Source organism: Megalobrama amblycephala, linkage group LG19 (genome assembly GCF_018812025.1).
Source record: "Megalobrama amblycephala isolate DHTTF-2021 linkage group LG19, ASM1881202v1, whole genome shotgun sequence".
Taxonomy (NCBI): domain Eukaryota; kingdom Metazoa; phylum Chordata; class Actinopteri; order Cypriniformes; family Xenocyprididae; genus Megalobrama; species Megalobrama amblycephala.
The window spans coordinates 27683889-27707485 of record NC_063062.1 but is presented as its reverse complement, the minus strand read 5'-3'; the positions used below and the strand labels follow the sequence as shown (position 1 = coordinate 27707485).

Genomic DNA, 23597 nt, shown 5'->3' with positions numbered 1-23597 from the left:
TAAAAGCATGCACATTTGGAGAAATATTGATGGATTCTTATATATTTATGTCAATTTTCTATACTGAGAAGTAATATTTATTGTCATCACTATGAGTGCTGGATACTGTGTTTTTAATTCATACTTGCAGCCGGAGGGCGCTCTTTACACCTTTAGTCCACATATTCATAATATAAAGAAGAAAAAGAACTAGGAACTAATGGCATGTCTTCTAGAGATCGCTAACCATTGCTTTAACATCCAAATAAACACTTTTCAAGACAATAAATACACGACTGAGACGATGAATGCATGTATTGCCTCTGAATTTGCGTCTGAATAGCGCTGGCTCCGTGGGCGTGGCCACATTAGCGGATAATGAGCTGAATCACAGACTTCTGACATGGCTCTCTTTTCATACAGATTACATAAACACAGAATGTTTGTTTTCGATTTGACTTGCACGATTTAAAACCTGACATTTCAACATTTCTTTAGATGTAAGTGTCATTTTTTTTTTGTCATTAGTATTCATAAGTTACAGTTCATTTTCTGAGAACTATCAGATTGGACTTCGTTCAGAGGGAGAGGAGAGATCACGCATCATGTTAGTTTTCTTTATTTTACAAAAAGCACAACATTGTGTTTTTACTCTGAGTGTACACAAATAAAAGAAGATATTCTATAGTTTCAATTTATATATTACTTATGTCTCTATAACAAGAAATGACGGAGTATTTTAAGTCTGTTTTGATGCAATGTGAAAAAAAACCTGCAAAATGGCGCGTTTTCAGACCTCAGGGAGTTAAAAGACCAAACTTAGTCAACACTATACTAATAAAGAATACTATATAGAATAATTGTTTTGTGCAGAATTTGATCTTTGATCACTTAGTAGGCTACATTAAGCAACGTTAAGCTTTTTCTTTATAATGGTTTTCTATGGGAGGAAAACGTGTAATTAAACGTATTGTGATTATATTCTGGGCTCATCTGCTTTGCTGTACATGTATGGTATATTAGTATGATGTTTACTTGGTTTGGTCATTTAATATCACTGTCTTAGTACAATAAGCCATGTTCTATGGGAGGAAAATTCAAATTCTGGGCTCAACTGCTTTTCTGTAGTAGACTTTATTAGTATAATGTTTGGCTACTAAGTTTGGTCTGTTAATATCACTTAGTACATTGAGCGTTTTAATGTCCCCTGTCGCTTAAGTGTAATAGACTTGCTGAGTGCAGTCAGTCGCCCCAGCTTCACGCCAACCTGGCGCGTTAATCGCTGCAAATGTGTATATTTACAGCATGATTTTGCAGCATTGAGTATTGTAGCCAAGCACATGCTTTACTATTGAAAATAATGGCCAATCAGAATTGTTGTTAAACTCAGCTCAATATCCATCAAAACATTGAATAAGTTTCTTTTTAGTGCCAGTTTAATAAGTCCTATGCTCACAAATCCTCTCATAAAAAGCGTAGTTGACACATTGTAATTTAAAGATTTGAAAGACTTTGACTTTTCCTACTTTAGTGCATAAAGTGCTTAACTTTATAAGCCAATAAGTGCTTATCTACCGCCATCTACTGGTTATAGTGGCAGCCTATTTTTCATGTCTTTATTTTTAAATAAAAGTGTTTGTTTTCAATCAAATGTTGGATTTCCTACATCTTGAAACTTTCAGTTTTACAAATGGGGACAATCTCTGAAGGATGAATAAATATTTTATTTTTTTTGTCATCATATTCAAAATAACATCTGAAGTGCTGGAATGTCCAATTACACTGTGTTTCTTATTTAAAATTTCCCAATATCTTCAAGTCTGAATTGTAATCAATAAAACTGGTTCATTGGTAAATTACGTAATTGTTACAACTGCATTGAAATATAAACATTGCATTTTTGTTTAGTGTCGATAAAGGGGTACTTGAGCCTTATTGATGGAGTTGTGGGGGTACTTGAGGCTAAAAAGGTTGGGAACCACTGGTTTAGATAATTTAATCTGTAAGTACTAAATAAACTATATCATAGAAAAAAAAAATAATAATAAAATCAACCCTTTATGCTGGGTAGAATTAGCCCAACCTGTGTTCTGTCCTATGTTTACCCAGCCCTTGGGCAAAAAACAACCCAAAATTTACACATGAAAATGTGAAAGGAGAATGTAAGAATGTAAGTGTGTAAGAGAGTAGAAATGTATGTGTGTGAAAGGAGAATATATGTATGTGAGAGAGTAGAAATGTATGTATGTGAGAGTAGAAATGTATGTATGTGAAAGAACAATGTATGTGTGTGAAAGGAGAATGTAAGTGTGTGTGAGATTAGAAATATATGTATGTGAAAGGAGAATGTATGTATGTGAGAGTAAACGTGTATGTGTGTGTGAAAGGAGAATGTATGTGTGTGAGAGTAAAAGTGTATGTGTGTGAAAGGAGAATGTGTGTGTGTGAGAGTAAAAATTTATTTATGTGAAAGGAGAATGTATGTGTGTGAGAGTAAAAATGTATGTATGTGAAAGGAGAATGTATGTGTGTGAGAGTGCCATAATGAATTATGGCTTGTACGGCCCCTCATACTAAAGTAAAACCCTGCCCTATATTCAATATTCCATTTCACTTGGAAATATGTCACAACACTGGAGAAAAGTCCGGTTCACGCGGACTTTAATGATATGTTAAAGCCTGCCGGCACGTTGTTGTGATTGGTTACAAGGTAGTCTATGACGTCACAAACACCACCAATTTCAAACCGCGTTTTTTTGTCTGTCTTTGGTTTACTGCAGTTTCAAATATTATAGAGAGTGGATCTCTGCTTTAATTAATTTTGATATCAAAAATTATCATTTTTACTATTAAGAATTGTATTTCGGATATGTGAAATTAGAATTTCATGTAGTAAGAAATCAATTCTTGATATCAACAATTGAATTTGAATGGCAGCCTATGGTGACATTTACTAGTGAAAATACAATTACAGATATCAAGAATTCTAGCTTTTATAGTGGAAATGTAATTCCTGATATCAAGAATTAAATTGTTGATATCAAGAATTAACATTGTTACTAGTGGAAATGTAATTCCTGATAACAAGTATTGAATTGTTGAAATCAAGAATTCATATCCTGAGAATGAATAAAAGTCAAAACAGCTTGCCATAGTTCCACACCTGTAAGACCTTCGTTCATCTTCAGAATACAAATATACGTGTGTAAATATTTTTGATAAAATCCGATGGCTCAGTAAGGCCTGCATCGCCAGCAATAACACTCCCTTTTTCAATGCCCAGAAAGCTACTAAAACATATTTAAAACAGTTCATGTGACAACAGTGGTTTAACCTATATGGTTATTTTTGGCGCACAAAAAGTATTCTCGTTGCCTTATAATATTAAGGTTGAACCACTGTAGTCACATGAAATGTTTTAAATGTTTTTAGTAGCTTTCTGGGCATTGAAAAAGGGAGTGTTATTGCTGGTGATGCAGGCCTTTCTGTGCCATCGGATTTAATAGATGTTAATGGATGTTTGATATGGAATAATAAAGATATTAAATGTGAGAATAAAACACTTTTACATTGGTTTAGAAACAACATTTTATTGGTGACAAAGTTGTTTCGCCATGGTCACTTACTTTCATATGGAGAATTTCTAGATAAATTCAAACTTCCATCTTGTTTTTGATGCTATAGCTTCTGGTCTCCCTCAGTTGTTGCGTGGTGCTAATGTTGTTGATTTGGATTTAAGTACTGATTTTAGTTTTAGGTTAAGTTTATTTAAAATTATCCATTGTATTTACCCAGTAAATCAGGTTATAAAAAGATTTTAGATATTGATATGGAATGTCTGAATAGAATAATTTGAATGATGAAACTTTGTCATCCTATTTTCACTAAATTGTTCTGGTGCGATTTTGAGGTCTTTTTTTTTTAAAGAGATTTCTGGAACTGACATTACTCTGGAGGAGTACTGAGTCTGGATATCACATTCATAAATGTCAATGGGCAAAAAAACAAACAAACAAACAAAAAAAAAAAAACCCACCTGTCACAGTATGTGACCACGGGAGGAAGGCAGGAGAAGAAGGTTTCCAAAATAACTCAGAGGTTTAATAATAAATCAGAAGGCAGGTAACATCCAAAAACAACAGTGACAGGACAAAGAGTGAACAAACCTAAGGAATACTTATACAAGAACTAATGAAATAATAAACAAGACACACCTGAAACAAGGACACTAATCAAATCAGAAACCATGACAACAAACTAAAGGCGGGAAAACTAAACAAAGGAGGACATTTGACAAACAGAACATGGTGAAAGAACAGACAGACATGTGACAACACCTAGTTTTATACAATTTAAACTTAAATCATTGGAGGGTGTAAGGAACACCAAGGCAAAAAAGACTATAGACTGTTACAAGGCCTTGAAATTTTATCCTTTTTAGGAATCTTTGTATTTATTTTGTAATTCGAGATATGGATTTGACTTCAATACCCCTTTGTATATAGGTAATCATCCTTGTATTATTTTGTCTTTAATTTTATTTATTTTGTATTACTATTTGTAATTCATATATGTGTGTGTGTATATATATATATATATATAATGTTTCACTAATTTTCTTTCTGTTATTATTATTTTGTATTATTGTTATTTTTATTTAATTGTGTGTTTTGTTACTGAATAAAGCATTAAAAAAGGAGTATTTAACCATTAAAAATGTACATTTTGACTATTTTACATGTTTATTGTGATTTCTATACTCAACTGATTTTTTCTTCTCTAAGAGCTTTTGGTTGTATTTTATTTTATTCCCATCGTGCTTTTGTATGTCACTTCCTGTTTGAGTCATCCACATGATGAAATGGAACGATGTAATCATCACAAAAATAAAATTAAAAATTACATTTCTCTCTATAATTATCAGCCATCCAGTCAAGACACTTCGAGTTATAATCTCCTCTCTTAGCTAACAAGCAGGCAAAAGTGGTATGTGGATGTATTTTCTGTTTACCTACAAGTTTAATGTGATATGTGTGTTTTCCATGTAACTGAATGTGTGACTGATGCTTGTTGTATATTTCATCTTTTTTACTCAGTTTTATGGTGTTGGTGTTGATGTCTATGGTGGTGAGTGCATTAAAGGTGCCCTAGAACCCTTTTTCACAAGATGTAATATAAGTCTAAGGTGTCCCCTGAATGTGTCTGTGAAGTTTCAGCTCAAAATACCCCATAGATTTTTTATTATTCAATTTGCCTATTTTAGGGTGTAATTAAAAATGCGATTCAGCGCATGTCCCCTTTAAATGCTCGCGCTCCCCACCCCCAAGCTCACAACTCTATAATACATTGCATAAACAAAGTTCATACAGCTAATATAACCCTCAAAATGGATCTTTACAAAGTGTTCGTGATGCAGCATATCAGATCATGTAAGTATAGTATTTATTTGGATGTTTACATTTGATTCTGAATGAGTTTGATAGTAGCCTATGCTCGGGCTAACCGGGCTAAAGCTAACATTACACACTGTTGGAGAGATTTATAAAGAATGAAGTTATGTTTATTAATTATACAGACTGGAAGTGTTTAAAAATGAAAATAACAACGTCTCTGGTGTCCGTGAATACAGTAAGAAACAATGGTAACTTTAAAGGGGTCATGAACTGCGTTTTTTTTTATTGTTTTATAATGTTTCCTGAGGTGCACTTATAATGTTAGTATGCTTTTTACATCCAAAATGGTCATAATTTATAAATAAAAGGCATTTTTCCTACCCTGATTTTAGCCTCTGGTTTGAATGCTCTGATTTAAGGGGCGTGTCTGCTGTGAGACTTAAGTCTAAACACCCACTGCTGTGATTGGCTAACATCTTTCCATTTGAAATAGCCAAGTATTACTCTCTTTTAGCGCGTTTTTACTATTACAGCTCTCAAGGTTAACTAATTTTGAAAAGTGTTGCATTACATTTAGATCTATGGCTTTATATTTAGATGGTGGCATGAAAGGTTGCAGAGATGAACAATGTAGGCTAGCCGATCACATATGTTGAGCGCATGTCAAAAGCTCAAGGAAAATTTGATTCTCAATTCATCACCCCATTAACCACATTTAACAGTACATTCGCAACATGCTAACAAAACATTTAGAAAGACAATTTACAAATATCACTAAATATATCATGATATCATGGATAATGTCAGTTATTATTGCTCCATCTGCCATTTTTCACTGTTGTCCTTGCTTGCTTACCTGCATAAAGTATGTTGATTCGGCTGTGCTGCTCCAGACGTTAAAGGGGTGATGAACTGAGAAATCAAATTTTCCTTGAGCTTTTAACATATAAGAGGTCATCATACTTTAAGAATATCCTATAAGTTTTATGGCTGAAAACTTCCTTGTTTGTCCGTGTTTGCTTTAAGTGACACCAGACCCAGCAAACGACAGAATTTACAAAGTGGGGATCTATGACATCAAAGGGCAGCAAGCACCGCCTCTGCAGAAGAAGATCAAGACCTACTTTATCCCTGCCTGTTTAGCCCCGCCCACCGATTCATATATGACATGCAACAGAATAGGTAGCCTAAGTAACATAGGCTTATGTGGTGCTTTTTGGATGTAATTTTGGATGTAAAAAGCATACTAACATTATAAGTGCACCCCAGGAAACATTATAAAACAATAAACCAACGCAGTTCATGACCCCTTTAATACTGGCTTGTCTAATGCTGCGTTCACGTCACCTCGTATTTACCGGATTCTTGAAATGACAACACGTGACATTATATTTGGAGCTGTTCACGTCCTTTTGGTCCTTGGACTGGGAATTATGCGTTTCCATGGCACCACTATCCATAGATATATACACTAGATGTCGCCTTGGCTACGGCAGTTCATTGGAACGAATGCGTCAATAGAGCCGCCATCTTGGAACAGGGGAGCCCCTCCTCTTTAATGCATCAGAGTCAATGTAGGCAAAGGTCTAACGGAAATAAAATCACCATAAATCGTCATGAATGCGATTTTCTAGTTTTTTTTTTTTTTTGGTTCGTTCCAACAGTCAGACATGTATTTATCATTGAGTCCAGAGAAAATGTAAGGTTTTGATATTAAGATAATCTACTTTTTAAAAATATAATTCATAGTGCTAGTAGGCCTAAGTTTATTAGTCACATTCTTCCACTTGAGTAAACTTCGAATGAACTATCGCTACTTACATAGAATTATTAAAGAATAAAACAGGAAATCACCACAGTGGTACTTGGGGAGATCTAGAACAAGAATCATTTTTATGAATTTTTAAAATATGTCTGTATAGCAAGTCTATGACTTTGACATATAATTATTAAAGAATAAAACAGTAAAACAACATGATAGTCACTACAGTGGTACTTAATTGGGAACATGTATAACAAGAATCAGGTGAAGTTTGCAGTAAACAGTTATTTTATTTATTTTTTATGAATTTGAAAAATATTTCTACCGTCACTTAACACCTACCACGCAACCTCATGTAGAGGCCAATACATTTTAAGCATAGATGGCGTGACCGCATACAGGTCGCGGAGCAGGCGGGTATAGCCGTGGCAGATCGACTGACATGCGCGTTTATCCGTGGCAGGTTGCGGGGCAGGCGCGTTTATCCGTGGCAGGTCGTGGGCAGGCGCGTTTATCCGTGGCAGGTCGAGTGACTGGCGTGTATATCTGTGACAGATCGAGTGGCAGCGGTGACAGAAAGCGGGGCAGGCGCATACAGTGGTGACAGGTCGAGTGGCAGCTGCCACTAGCGGTGACGGGTCAAGTGATGGTCTCAGTGGCAGCTGCCCCTGCAACGCAAAGATTTTACCCCTATTGCAGTTTTCCTAACTGTCAAAGACTAATGGGTAACTAGCATGGATTAGCTGCAGTCGTTAACCAAGGACTGAAACAAACCAACGTAACCAGAAATATAATTTCGTAACATTCAATATCATAAAACACATTCTCACTTGTAAAATGTAATCCCTTGCTGTCTGATATTTAGATTTCTTTTGTTTGAACATCCATACGCTGCACAAAAGTCCGCCATCGTCCATGAATTCAAAGTACAGGCGGAGATAGCAGCGTTACCTAGCTACTTCCTATGACAAGACCCCTTTTCCAAGATGGCGGCGGTTTTGACGCATGCTTAGAACCCCAAGGCAACATCTAGTGTATATATCTATGACCACTATCAACGCCTAAATGAATCTACAGCGGTCAGGTGGTACAGCGGCCACGTGGTACATGTGGGAGCTTTCAGAGCTGTAATTACGAGCTCTACGAGGACGTGAATGCTTTTTACAAGCAGGAATCTCATAACTACAGGAATTACAAGGCCGCGTGAACGCACCTTAATGTCTTGAACATGGGTTGACATAGTTGGGGGCGTACATATTAATGATCCCGACTGTTGCGTCACAGTCAGTGTTATGTTGAGATTCGCCTGTTCTTCAGAGGTCTTTTGCACAAATCAAATTTACATAACACGGAGGAAACAATGGTGTTTGAGACTCACTGTATGTCATGTCCATGTACAGAACACTAATTATTTAACTATGCCGAGGTAAATTCAATTTTCAATTCTAAGGGCACCTGTACAAAGTTCTCTCAGTTACACAACTGCACCAGCAGGTGGCAGTATGGAACAGCATATATCTGAATCCGTGTATTGTATTCTATCTGTGTTCGTGTTATATTGGACCAGGGTGTACGCGTTTGAGACGGAGAGTGAAGAGAGTTCTCTGTTACTGGTATAATTTGGGCAATATTGTGTGCGTCATTGAAAGTAATTTCTAAATGTTAAATACTTGCATCATTATGATTATTTTGCAAGAAGTGTGTTATTGTTGTTGTTATCATTACTTTATTACTACAGTCTCTATGACTCACCAGTTTCACTATCGCAGTCGTATTTGATGTGATCCCATGTAAACTTAATGAAACTAATGTTGATGCCACATTTTGGAATGCCATTTGTAATATCTTTCATTGTCAGTAAACATATTATGGTGTTTATCTAATGCGTGCTTTAACAACACCATTTTGACCAGCGCAATTTTATTTTAACTGTTTTATTGGTTGTTACAAATGTTGAAGAACATATGAAAAGAGCCTTTCTCTGCATTATGAAAGTCCCTCTCCCTTACCTTGCAATCCTTGCATTCCAATCATCACTTGCATAGTAAACTGACTCATTCCCCCACTTCAGTCATACACCGCATAAATTCTGATGAGGCTATGTAATGAGCCATCTAAGTTGATTCTGCCTGCTCCACAGTTAGCTGAGGATTACAAGTACCAAGTTCTCTTAGATCACTTGAAATTGCCCACTGCATACCAGATTGCAAAGCGGTTCGTTAACAGTCCAATGCCATACACCAATTCAATGCAGGCTTTGTGAAGTGAAGTGAACTTAAGGAAATCCTTAATGCTTCCACAGTGAAACCAGGTGACGCCCAAGCCTTCGAAGACTTCGCCACTGCAGTTAACATTTTAGTGGGTATGCTGAGCACACTGGATGGTCCTGCTAGTGCTGAACTTCAGTGCGGTTCTCATGTAGATACATTAATCACTAAGTTACCTGCCACTTACAGAGACTCCTTTGTTGAACACTGTCTGACCCAAGGAATCCTTATGAGTGTCACTACTCGAACCTACAATCTTCCTGATCTTGCTCAGTGGCTTTAGAAGAAATCTCAGGCTACACAGATCTCTTGTAGAGTTTCAGAGGCAGCTCATGTGGAGCCCACATGTCGAGAGTCAAGACAACCAAGGCAGCAGAAGTTTCGGACTACCACCATTCTTCTTGGCAATAAACATGAGACCAAGGATGACGTAACCTCCAGTATGACTTCTCCTTGTGTTGCAGTCTCTACCACCTCTAAGAAAAGAGAGCGACTCAAGTCATTCTGTCCTCACTGTAATAACCAAGACCATTATCTTAGCGCTTGTGCTGAGTTCGCTAAGCTGAGTCTGACTGACAAGGCTAACTGGATCAAAGAGAAAGACAGGTGCTGGCGGTGTGGTCGTGGACACAAGCCTGACAAATGTACACTAAAGAAACCCTGCTCCAGCTGTGGTGGACAACATCTAGATGTTCTACACGAAATTGCAACTAGTAACACTCCCAGTGTTCTCACTCTCAGCACATTCCCTCACACTGTATACCTGGATAAAGGTAGTCATTCAGGGAGAGTCATGTTAAAAGTAGTCCCTATTCAGCTTCGCAATGGAAGGATAACTTTTAATACCTTCGCTGTATTAGACGATGGCTCAGAACAAACAGTCATATTGGATGCTGCCTTGAAACATCTCGGACTGAAAGGTATTGATGAAACACTAACACTGAGAACAATCAGACAGGACATTGTTCAGCTTCAGGGGATCACTGTATCCTTGGAAGTGTCTGTCATCGCCAACCCAAGAGTTCCAGATCCTACACACTTTCTCAGCTAGTGAATTGAACCTGGCTCGATAGTCATGCCCTGCGGATGTCCTGGATAGTTCTTTGTTACTGGTATAATTTGGGCAATATTGTGTGCGTCATAGAAAGCAAGTCATTTCTAAATGTTAAATACTTGCATCATTATGATTATTTCGCTAGAAGTGTTACTGTTGTTATTATCGTTAATTTATTACTACAGTCTGTATGACTCAGCAGTTTCACTATCGCAGTCGTATTTGATGTGATCTCATGTAAACTTAATGAAACTAATGTTGATGCCACATTTTGGAATGCCATTTGTAATATCTTTATTTGTATTTTCCTAAAGTACCTGATCGTCAGTAAGGTGTTTATCTAATGCATGCTTTAACAACGCCATTTTGACCAGCGCATAACTGCGTCATCAGTTTATATCACTGTTACAAATGTAGAAGAACATTTATAAGAACAGTGACTTATATATGCAAAGATGTATACCTTAATTCAGCAATGTTATATAATATTGTAACATATATTGTATTTCTACCTTTTTATATTTGTAGGAAACCACACACACACAGACAGCCATTTGTATACTTCTGTCAACCGGATTAAAGTTTTGTTCTTTGGACCTCTGGACTATTGCACCTCTTTTTAATGGAAGAGCATGGCTGGAAAGTGAAAGCCAGTTTAATGTACACGATATCTGTCACAGCACCTTTGAACATCTGTGAAAAAAAAACTCAGCTTTCGCATTGTGACTAAGGGTGGCATAGATAGCATCTATGTACATCCAAAGACAAGGTACATTTCCTGTCTGAAATGTTACAGCAGGTGTTCTGTGTGAACATACTGAGACTTCAAATATATGTAATATAATTGGTTTAGTGTATTTAGTTTATCTGTCTCTCCCAGACACCACCCATGTGACTGGAAGCAGGCAGGTTCATGGCGAAGGTACGCGTTCCTGCCCCTTTGAACGTGAAAGTGAAAGTGCCCTTTGCGGTTGCATCATGGTGCCCTCGCGTTCCCATTTCTACTGAGACTTCAAATATATGTAATATATTGGTTTTAGTGTATTGTGTAGGGCAGAAATTTCTTAAATACAAAAAAATTAAATATATTAAAATATTTTGACAAATGGCATAATGAAAAGAACATCAAAATGACAAGAACTATTTTTCTCAAGTGTCAAGACGTTGATTTGTAAATCAAACATAAATGTCATCTCCATGAATCCAAGTATCTGATTTAATTATATTTTATATCATTACACTGTAAGACTTGGTAAGACTCACCAGTGACAGAAAGAATGAATCGCTGTAGGCTCTCACGGCCTTTGATAAGTACTTCATAAAATCCAGCATGTTCGGTTCTGGTGTTTGTGATGGTCAGAGATCCAGTCTCATCCAGCTGCAGTCTGTCTCTGAATCGCTCATCAGCATCACTTAAGGTGGTCTTGTTAATTTCTACATCGAATTTAGCCAGGAGAACGCCTTTATCTCCAAACCTCCACACTATCAGATCTGTGTGTGTTTCAGTAAGATTAGTGTGTAGAATGACAGAATGTCCCTCCATCACTGACACTGACTTCACTCCATCCGTCTCACCCACTGTGTCTGAAAAACAAATCAGAAAAGAGCTGGTATATTGTGTCTTTACAGCCAGTAAAAAAATTTGTTGCTTTATGGGAATACAGGTCTGATATTGGACCAGTTTCTTCTGGCATCCCTCAGGGCTGTTTTAGGACCTTACTTTTTAGTCTTTATTTATTCCCGTTTTGCCAACTTTTATGAACTCTGGGTATTAGGTATCATTTTTATGCTAATAACACACAGATCTAAATTCATTGTAAACATTGCCAAATTGATGCTTTCTCATTGCTCGTTAAATGTATTTCTGAGATAAAATGATGGATGGATGGATTTCTTTGTTTCAATGGTGATGAAAAAAATGATGTCATGCTTATTGGTTTTCCACATCAGTTCCATAAGTCTAGCCAAACATCTCTTATCATTGATGGTTCTGTACTTGAGATTCAGAAAAAAAAAAGTAATCTAAGAGTGATCTTTGATTGAGGTATTAGTATTATTACATAGAATTCAGGGCATAAAATGTTACTTTCCTTTAGAACTCTTATGTGAATTAAACAAAAATATTTATGCAAGGAGTTAACTTCAAATTTGCATTGTGAAATCATACAGTGAAAAGTATTTATTTATTTATTTATTATTATTATTATTATTTGCATTTTACAGTATGAATCAAATGAACATGCAAGAAATAAAACATATACTACTTAAATCGGTTGTGAATCAATGAATGCCTACGATTTCAGTGATTATAACACCAGCTTGTGGCATGTATTGTGTGACATATATAATGATTAATATAGTCATCTAAACACTTGAGATACTCACCAAAGACAGTAACACTAAATATCTTTGTCGTAGTCTTTTCTCTAGAGATGCTGAGTTTATATTGTCCAGAGTGTCTGATTCTGGTGTTTCTGATGGTGAGAGATCCAGTGTTTTGGTTGACCTGCAATCTGCCTCTGAATCCCACATCATCATCATCAGTGACAAAAAATGAAGTCAAATCATTCTTTCTTGCTATTTGAGAAATGACAAAGCCTTTAGGTCCAAACATCCACAGTATAGTATCATCATTCTTTATTTCAGTAAGATCAGTGTTTAGAGTGAAAGAATCCCCCTCCATCACTGACACTGTCTCCATTTTATCTGCATCACCAAGCACACCTGCAAACATAAAGATATGGGCTATTAATCTGATTCCACACTATAGGCAAAGTAAACAGATTCTACATAAAACAGACATGACATTGCTGTGAAAATTTTCATAACTTAGTCTCTCCCCTCAGGAAAATGACCTTTTCTGTCCTGTCAGAGGTTTTACCTACTGTGCTTGTACTTGTAACACACACTATTCATATACTTGCGTCCAGTGGTGCAGTCTATGTGATACGCAGGTATATGCCATATACCTACTAGGAAAGGTCAAGGATTTCCGTATACCCACTTAAAAAAACGCGAGGATACGTAACCATCCAATAAATCACAATAAAATTTGTGATTTGTTGCTTTTGTCATCAAACAAAGTCTCAAATTTCAAATTCTGGCCGTTTTACTATGAAATAAAAAAAAAACATAAATACCGTTTTGGCTCTCTTTAATGTGTCGTGACTGCTGTAGCGCTTCATCAGTTCAAGAGATGCAGAAGCATGAAGCGCACATGAACTGATCCTCTCCTCCACTATAAAACCAGTTACAGCACGAAATAAACATTAACTTCTGAAGGTATGTTAAAAGATACAGTACAACTTAACGAAATCTGTATCATGTTTCTTGTATTCGCGTAATCAGTGTTTCAACCGCGGAAAGATGTTAATAAAACAGCTTGTAAACAATGTCACGTAACGTCACATTTAGGCTAACGATACCTCAGTACAGTAAAATGAACTCTAGAGAGGATCATTTAGCTAAATATATGCACCATATTACATATTTATTATAATTTTTTATGTTCTTCAATAGCCTATATAATGAATGTTTGAATAAATCAATGATCGATGAATCAAGTTGACAGCCACCATTTAAATGTTTTATATTTCAAAAAACGAATTGGAGTAGAAATAATTTTAAAGTTAGTAGGCCTTTACTTTACAAAACTTTAATACTTTATTTACTTTAATAACTTTACAAAAAATTCCTTAAGTGTAGTTTAAATTTGTATACAAATCAGTTCATTTTAAGCTTCAGTATTAATGTAGTAGCTACCAACTGATTCCCATTTATATTTTACAGCATTAGTTGAGGTTTTTTTTTTTTTTTTTTTTTTTTGTTTTTGAGAAAATTCGCCATGTACTGATATACAGTATATACAAAATAACTGATATTGAATTGAATTTCAAGTTAGTGAATTGAAATGCATAACTATGATGACGGATTGAAAGGAAATCACAGAAAAACAACAGAAAAACAGAAAACAAAGTCCAAACAGGGTGATATTGTGACATACTGATAAGCCTCATCCATTATTGTTACACTCTAAAAAATGCTGGGTTAAACACAACCCAAGTTGGGTTGAAAATGGACAAACCCAGTGGTTGGGTGAAATGTTTGCCTAACCTGCTGGGTAGTTTTATTTAACTCAATTAATGTTTAAAAATTACTATGGCTGGCTTAAAATGAACCCAAAATAGGTTGTAAATTAAAAATCAGACACAATTATAGAGGCAACAATAAGAATCAAAAGGTGATTTAATGGATGTTTATTGTTTAATTATTATATTTAATATTAATAAATGCTAATTTCCAACATTTTTGGGGTTCATTTTAAGCAAGCAATACAGCAGTTTTTACACAATAGTTGAGTTAAATTAAACTACCCAGCACGTTGGGCAAACATTTAACCCAACCGCTGGGTTTGTCAATTTTCAACCCAACATGGGTTGTTTTTAACCTAGCATTTTGTAATAATAGTTGCAACTTGCACTCTTAAATGAGCATTAAAACTTGCCAGCTGATAAAACTTATGCTCCAGGGACCATATTCAAATAACATCTAAAGCTATCTCAACTGGCTAGATGGTGATTGACACTAAACAGTAGAAAATCAGTCCAGTCTCTTGACCTGTAAATGTCATTGGCTGTTAAAGTCTTGTGTTGCCCAGATTTAAGTCTTTCAGAATGCTCTCAATTACATGTAGCCTAGATCAGTTGCATATTATATTCATTAGTGAGTGTGGCGGTGCTTATGGGGTGTCGCTCTGGGACGGACGAGTATGAGGCTGGGAGGGAAAAATCACAGTATACTCACTACAAAAAACTAGACTACACCACTGCTTGCGTCCAAATGTTGCAGTGTAGCTGCCTGGTTGAAATAACAACAGGGACTTTAAGCAGCAGCGTTCTGTTGCACATGTGCAAATTTAACTGCTACTTCTTGACATTTGGGAGAGTAGCTGATTTGCCGTAGTGAATAATACGTGGCAGATTAGATAAGCAAATGTACAGTATGTGCCATTTTAATTGTATCTGGATGTCATTTAATGCCAAAAGCAACCATTCTCTTGCTTTTATTTAAATGTAGTTTATTTTTTACTGTTAAATTATTAAATTATCCATTATGCCGTTCTCTTTGCTGTTGCTTAGTGATTTTTGCGATCTTTAGCTATGGCAGTTGACAGTTTACTTCTGGTCGCTGTTGCTGTTCCATTAGTCTCAGCCTCAGACGTCAAGCCCACAGACCATTTCTGAACGTCTGATGCATATGGCACAAAGTATGTGAAGTTTGCGGCTCCATTGTTGCAGTAAACTTGCACAACATTTTAATAATAAATAAATTAATAATTTATTAGATGCATGTTGGTCTGTTATTGCAGGGACATCGACATCACATTTTCACGCCCCTAAACATGGAACAAAATGAACTGTGATGCATGACATGTCAGTCAAACGTCCTCTTGGGCAGTCCTTGGCCAATGAAAGCTACAGTAGAGTCCAGACCTTCTGCCGTCAGTGTGAAGGTCTGGCTACGCGAGACTACCGTTCCATCAACAGCTGTTGCTTAAAGTCCCTCGCCAGTGTATGGAGTATGATGTCTGATCCCCGGGTGTCATGGCATGTCAGCGCAGGGGGTGGGGTTTGGGGTGTGTGTGTGATAGCTTGTTTTCTGGTTGTTGTCGCCATTAAAGCAAGTGTTAACCAGCCTCTCGAGTCGGCGATTCATTGTGTCTCATCTACACACTGGCGTGGTGGCAGCATTACCGAATCCACTCCTTAAATGTATTCTTTGAGCTCACGTGAGATCAGTTCACGCTACGAGTGCATATAAACTAGCAGTGGATTATCTTTGCCGACGAGACGCAAGCCGTAACCATGGCGAACACACACAGAGCGCCGAAACAGTGGTGCCTCACTAAAGTCGAGACAGTGAACTCCTTTGAGAACTGGCGTCAAAACCTCGTTTATACGCTATCACTGGACACTGAGTTTGCCCCGTTTTTAATGGACGGCGTACACTGGGAAAAAGAAGATGAGGGCTTCGCCATATAGAGGTTTCACAGATGATAACGAGGAAATTCCTGCAGCTCAACAACACACGCGCCAACAAAAGGTTAGCATGCTTGAGCTTATGCTGGAGCAGATCGCTAATTACTGTCCAGTCATATCCCGCAATACTATTGTTAAGAATTCAACTTGCATTGACCATATATGGCAAGTAATCAGACTACATTTTGGATTTCAGTCCACTGGCGCTCATTTCATTCACTTTGCTGCTATTAAACTAGAGCCCAATGAGGGTCCGGAGGACTTATACCAGAGACTAATGACTTTTGTTGAGGACAATTTACTCCGCAAAGACTCTGGCATTACTCATGGAGGTGTACCCGTTGTGGAGGATGAAGAACTCTCCCCCACAATAGAAAATATCATTGTTCTCACATGGCTTCGACTTGTAATGAATGTTCGACTCGAATGAGGATCGACTCGTAAAGCATTACGGTCACGCACACTGGTGTCTATAAAACCAGAGATATCCCAAGCCCTCAGCTCATTACTGGATGAACTTCAGTCATCAGAGGATGCCAGAACTATGTGCACTGCGGTGTTCAGCCTTCCAAGGCAGAGACTGACGTCTCTTGGTCGATCCAGGAAGTCGTGTCCACTGTGTAAAGAGGCTCACAGACCAGATAATCATTTTCTCAGTAAATGCCCCTTTCTGCCTCCTCACGACATTATGTTTTCATATAATGGGTTACTTCATATAATCTAAAAGGGGGGGGGGGTACTCTGTGTTCGGGCCGATTACCGAGCTCGGAGCCCTCTCCCCGGACAGCACGCCAAATACGTTTACCAATTTATTTACCTGACTTATTTGTAAGTGTGAACTCGTGAAAGGGCATTCATTGCTAAAGCACGGCAAGTGGCAGGTTCGTCGGGTCACACAGAGGGTGAATCTGATGATGGCAACGATGACTCCGTGTGTTGCCTGATGGCAGGGCAGCGCGTTCGTATCATGCAGTCGCCATGCCTCGATGCTTTCCATAGTTATGCCCCAGTCAGACTGACCATTGACAGTGGTGCTACAGGAAACATGATAAAAGCAGCTTGTGCTAGCAGACTGGGTCTTAAGGTCACCAGCAGTACTCAGTCAGCTCACCAGGCAGATGGCTCTTCACCCTTAAAGGTAGTTGGAGAAACACACACCCACTTTCACAGAGATGGTCATGAGCTTTACTTTGAAGGGCTTGTCGTAGAAAATTTAGACTCTGATATTCTCGCTGGCATACCGTTTATGGAATGTAATGACATCTCCATCCGCCCTGCTAGACACCAGGTCTGTGTAGGGTCCAACACATACGAGTATGGTGCCAGACGGACGGAGGGGGATACTCACGCTGTCAGGCGAGCTCATGTCCTCCGTGCTACGTCATCTCATACTGTTTGGCCTGGCGGCTTTGTTGAGCTTGAACTTCCAGGCGAGCTGGTGAACGTTAGCGAGGAGCTTGCTGTTGAGCCACATAATGCCTCTACACAGTGGCTTGCACCTGCCCTGTATAAAGGAATATCCGGTAGAATCAGAATTCCCAATTTGACTAACACACCGTAGGGTATTAAGAGAAACAATCATGTGTGCCGCATTCGCATGACTTATGTCCCAGAGCCACTACCCAAACAGGCCCCGTCTGCGGCCCCAGAGACATTTGCCCCCAACTCCATTCTGACACTGTTTTCTGACCTCATCTCATTAGACCCAGACAGCATATTGACTCCAGCCATCAGAGACAAATTTCGGGAAGTCCACAAGGAATTAGATGAGGTTTTCAACCCACAGTTTAGGGGTTATAATGGCGCTGCTGGCCCCTTCCAGGCTAGAGTAAACATGGGTCCCCTCCAACCGCCTCAACGGAAGGGTAGAGTTCCGCAGTACTCAAGAGGCCAGTTACAAGAACTACAGGCTCAATTCGACGTGTTAGAACAGATCAGCGTCTTTCAGAAACCTGAGGATGTTGGCGTTGCGGTTGAGTATGTCAATCCATCATTTCTTATCAAAAAGCCGAATGGGGGATTTCGTCTTGTGACAGCATTCACTGATGTAGGACGGTACAGCAAACCTCAGCCATCGTTCATGCCAAACGTCGATGCCACTTTGCGTCCGATAGCTCAGTGGAGATATATTGTCGCAACCGACCTCACAAAAGCGTTCTATCAGATACCCCTTTCAAAGGACTCCATGAAGTACTGTGGAGTAGTTACGCCATTCAAGGGAATCCGGGTGTATGCCAGATGTGCTATGGGTATGTCTGGATCAGAAACTGCCTTGGAAGAATTGACCTGTCGGGTTCTTGGTGACTTAATTCAACAGGGACAGGTGGCCAAAATTGCAGACGACCTCTACTGTGGTGCTGACAACTTTGAAGAGCTGCTTGCGGTTTGGAGAAGAGTCTTAGCGGCCCTCCAGGCATGCAACCTATGTTTATCCCCTGTAAAGACAGTTGTTGCTCCTGCACAGACCAACATCCTGGGGTGGGTGTGGAACCAAGGCACCATCAGCGCTAGTCCACATCGCATTGCCACACTAGCCTCATGCACCCCCCCACTTGCATTAGTGGACTGAGATCTTTTACTGGTGCTTATAAAGTCTTAGCACGTGTACTTAAGGGCTGCGCATCCATCCTTGCCCCCCTTGATGACATGGTAGCTGGGTGTGAGTCGAAAACTGCAATTGTGTGGTCAGATGAGCTTCTCCAATGTTTTCACAGGGCTCAGCAGACGTTATCCAATAACTGTGCGGTGACAATACCGCGACCTGACGACCAGCTTTGGATCGTCACTGACGGTGCTCTCAGGGACCCAGGCCTTGGGGCGACAATGTACGTTACACGTGAGGGGACATTACTGGTGGTTGGCTGCTTTAGTGCTAAACTTTGCAAAAACCAGATCAATTGGCTCCCGTGTGAAATCGAAGCTCTAGCTATAGCTGCTGCATTAAAGCACTTTGGTCCATTTATCATCCAGTCTACACAGAAAGCATGTGTCCTCACTGACAGCAAACCGTGTGCAAGCTTTCAAGAAGTTATGTAGGGGCGAGTTCTCTGCAAGTCCACGAGTCACCACTTTCTTGTCAACTGCAAGCCGCTTCCAGGTTTCTGACCCAGCGCCTGGATTTGCAGCATTAACAAATGATGAGGTGCTTGCCCAGCACAGGTTGGCCATCGAGGTGGGCGAAGCCAAAAATGTCAACAAAAACCCTGTTGCTGAAAAGGTCATTCAGGAGCTGAAGGGTGATGTTTTGCGCTTGGAACCACATGGTCAGGTTGTCACTCCCCTTCTTTTGTCTGTGGCTGTTGCTCAGTTAAACAGCCGTATCAGATCATGTGGCATGTCATCTCGGGAGATGCTTTTACAACGTGACCAGTTCTCTCTCAAACAGTTAACAGTCCATGATCAGGAGTTAATTACTCAACAGCATGCACAACGTCTGGCGAATCATCCCCACAGCAGTAAGGCCAAATCACCATCAAATCAGTTCGCAGCATGCCCAGATGTTGGCCCAGGTGATCTAGTGTACTTGTATAGTGATCGGAACAAGTCCCAGGCACAAAGCCGATATCTTGTGCTAAATACTGACGGGGCATGGTGCAACATTCGAAAGTTCACTGGCTCTCAACTTCGTCGCGGATCATATAGGGTCAGACTGAGTGACTGTTACAAAGTTGAGTCTATCCCTGAGCAAATGGTGCCTATTGAAGATGATGCAGACTCCGAGAGTGAAGGTCTGGATGTGAGCTCTCCTCCACCGGTTCCTGACATTTCTCTGGCAATAGCCGAGCCAGCATCATCACCCGTTGGGCCTGTTAGCAGCACGAGTAGCCTATGCGAGAGCAGGAGTGCATCCCCGTCAAAGTTGCACATCCCGATGCCGACCCCTCGGCGGTCTGGTCGTCTCAAGCTGATGGACTAAGAGCTGCAATAGGCCTGCAGCCTTACCTTGTATCCTTTGTTGGATGTGGGGGCGGAAAGTTTTGTTGTTATATACCTTTGTGTTTGTGGTGTTCTTTGATAGCCTGCTAGGCTGTACTGAATAGTTGATTGTGACATGTTGTTTCTTGTTGCCACACATTGCTATTCTGGTTACCCCGCTGTGTTTCACAGGTCAGCAGTCACTGTAGGAGAGGGAGTGTGCTTTATGGAAAACGGGTGGCGCCAGTGTATGGAGTATGACGTCTGATCCCCGAGTGTCATGGCACGTCAGCGCCGGGGGCGGGGTTTGGGGTGTGTGTGTGATAGCTTGTTTTCCGGCTGTTGTCGCCATTAAAGCAATTGTTAACCAGCCTCTCGAGTCGGCGATTCATTGTGTCTCATCTACACACTGGCGCCTAATAAAAGGATTGAGCTCCTGCACTTATTTTGTACTGCTTTCCTTTCTTTGTTTATTGTCCTTATTAACTTCACAACACCATAAGAGCTAGAATTGATGAATAAACAATATTGTAATTTGTATTTCACATTCATGTAAATGAAAAACAACCAACAAAATTATGAAATACTAACATTTATCATAAACAACATAGGGCTACAATTACTCATAAATCAATAATAATAATAAGTTTATTTTATATAGGCCTAGCGCCTTTCTGCAAATTCAAATCCGATCTGTGGGAATTCCACACCATTCCATAATGGAAAATGCGAGCCACGTGTCATCAGTTCAGTGCTCACAAAGACTTCTGTACATGTCAGTCTCTGTCACAAAAGGAGAACCCCGGTCTGCGCAGCGCCAGTGCATCTCGAACAAGCCTATAATGGCGTTGGTGGAAGTGTGCATTAGTGCACGCGAATGCATTTCGCGTGGCAGTGTGTACGACAAAGTTTGTTACTTTCCGCGTGGCCCCGCATCCGAAGATGCACAAATGCGAGGCGAATCTGGCCGAGCATGTAAGTCTCACCACGCCGGCGCAGAGTTTGCACATCTAAATTAGTTGCTTACGTTTTCAAAATGTGCTAAAATGTGCCAACATACCAGGAATAATCCCTTTTAATGAAAATAAAGGTCCATGTTTAAAGTTGGCATGAAACGGAAGTTGTGATTGTCTTTTCTTCTCTACTGTGACGTCTATCCGAGTGAAACGGCATCTGAAATGAGAGGGCGGGACTTGATTTCATCCTTCGGGAATTGATTGGATCGTTGGAAGTTGGGCTTTGCTAACAAAATGGAGGCAGATCTGAATACCCATTTGCAGTCAGTGGGGGATTTCTCTCCACAGAACTCACTGCGAGCACCCTCACGTTACTGTAAGAACTTTATTTATTGAGGATGACGAGGACGGTCAACGGCACTAAACAGCGAGAGAGCATGAGAGCACTGACTGACGATGCGTGTCCGTTGGCGCAGAGCGAGTGTTTTTGGTTCATTCATATGGAAGTTGAGCCTCACGCTCTCGCGTAAGTTCAGCGTGACGCTCAACTTCCATAGGAATGAATCTAAAAACGCTCTGGTCACTTGCTCTGCTCCAGCGGACACGCAGCCTGACTGACTGAGTGTGTTCCTTACAATGTTTGAGGGTACTGTACACCAGCACCCAAAATCAGCGAATTTCACTGCCAAATCAGAAGCGCAATAGAACAGTTTTTTAAATTAAGTCACCAGTAAATTGTATGGCTCCCACAGTAAATGTTGTATTATATGTTTTATTTTACCAGTTGTGGAATCCAACCATTCATCCAAATGAGGTAGTTAGCCTACTTTATTGAGTATTTCCATTTTATGCAACTTTACACATTTATTAATAGTAAATTCATAATTAATAAATTTAAGATCATCATGTTTGCAGAAAACAATATATTTCAGACCTAGTGGAGTAATAGTAATAATATCTAGGTCTGAATTGAAAGGCTACATTCTACGTTTTAATGGATCACGCTACAAACATAACACTCTTATAATACAGTACATGATGCATTGCTGTGTCCGTTATCGCATAATTCACACTTTTGTACACTTTTGCTTTAACGGACATTAGACAACACTGCAAAATCAAGCTGTTATATTCATATATTTATTGTCCAACATTCCCAATTTTTCTGATGCATGTACTTAATTTAATTTCATATGTTGGTAATAATTCAGTGTATATAAGCCTTTTAAAGAATTTTAACCCAAGGGTCATTCTACAGAAACATCAACTTTTCTGTCCCTAGACTTTACAGAAATATTACACTTGAAAAACACTTTAGGATTACAATTTTTTTATATTTTAATATGAAACAATATGTTATTTGAACAATTAAACCTTTTTGAGCCTTCAATGTGGCAATATTTCTTTTTTAATTAATTTAAAAAATTCCAAACACCACAGAAGTGCTCGTCCCCACAGTCATGTACAGAGGGAAAGTGCTTTATTTTGAGCTCAGAAACAGTTTTTTTCCTACCATTTCAAATACAATAATGTATACATAACTATCAAATATATGATGTAAATGACATAAAAAAACAAATGCTGAATAAATATTATAAAATATTTAATGAATGTAGTGGTCTCCTGGTGTTGTGTCACTGTGTCCTAAAGTGTTTAATTACAAACTCGATTCCAAAAAAGTTGGGACACTGTACAAATTGTGAATAAAAAAGGAATGCAATAATGTACAAATCTCATAAACTTATATTTTATTCACAATAGAATATAGATAACATATCAAATGTTGAAAGTGAGACATTTTGAAATGTCTTGCAAAATATTGGCTCATTTTGGATTTCATGAGAGCTACACATTACAAAAAAGTTGGGACAGGTAGCTAGTCTGGCTATCACCAGACCAAGCTCAATTTAAAATTGAACATTGGTCTGGGGAATTTACTGTGTATTTCCTACTGCACAAGAGGCATGATCAATGAGCATTAGTCACGCAATTGGATAGTCCTTCAACCAATCAGATCATTGATCCGGGTGACGTACTTTGCAGAGCGATGCGAAAACTCCAGACAGGTTTACTGTGTGTCTCAGACAGCTCCCTAGTTCAGTAGTCAGGGCACTGATCAGGGAATCAGCCACATTCACTTGCATTATATACTGATTCACAACCTAGGAAACTAGGGAGCTGATTGAGACGCAGGGTTAGTTTGTATTGGTTTGTAGCATTGATGCGTGGTTTG

General features: G+C 39.0%; 1 protein-coding gene across 1 annotated transcript in view; it reads right to left on the bottom strand.

Annotated features, from left to right (window-relative positions):
• LOC125254175 overlaps positions 1-23597 on the bottom strand; it is a 59059-nt gene that overhangs the window by 14617 nt on the left and 20845 nt on the right. The window contains exons 2-3 of the mRNA XM_048168645.1: positions 12841-13179; positions 11719-12039 (exon numbers count right to left, since the gene is read on the bottom strand). Of these exons, the coding sequence (XP_048024602.1) occupies positions 11719-12039; positions 12841-13179 (660 nt within the window). The remainder of the gene's footprint in view (positions 1-11718; positions 12040-12840; positions 13180-23597) is intronic.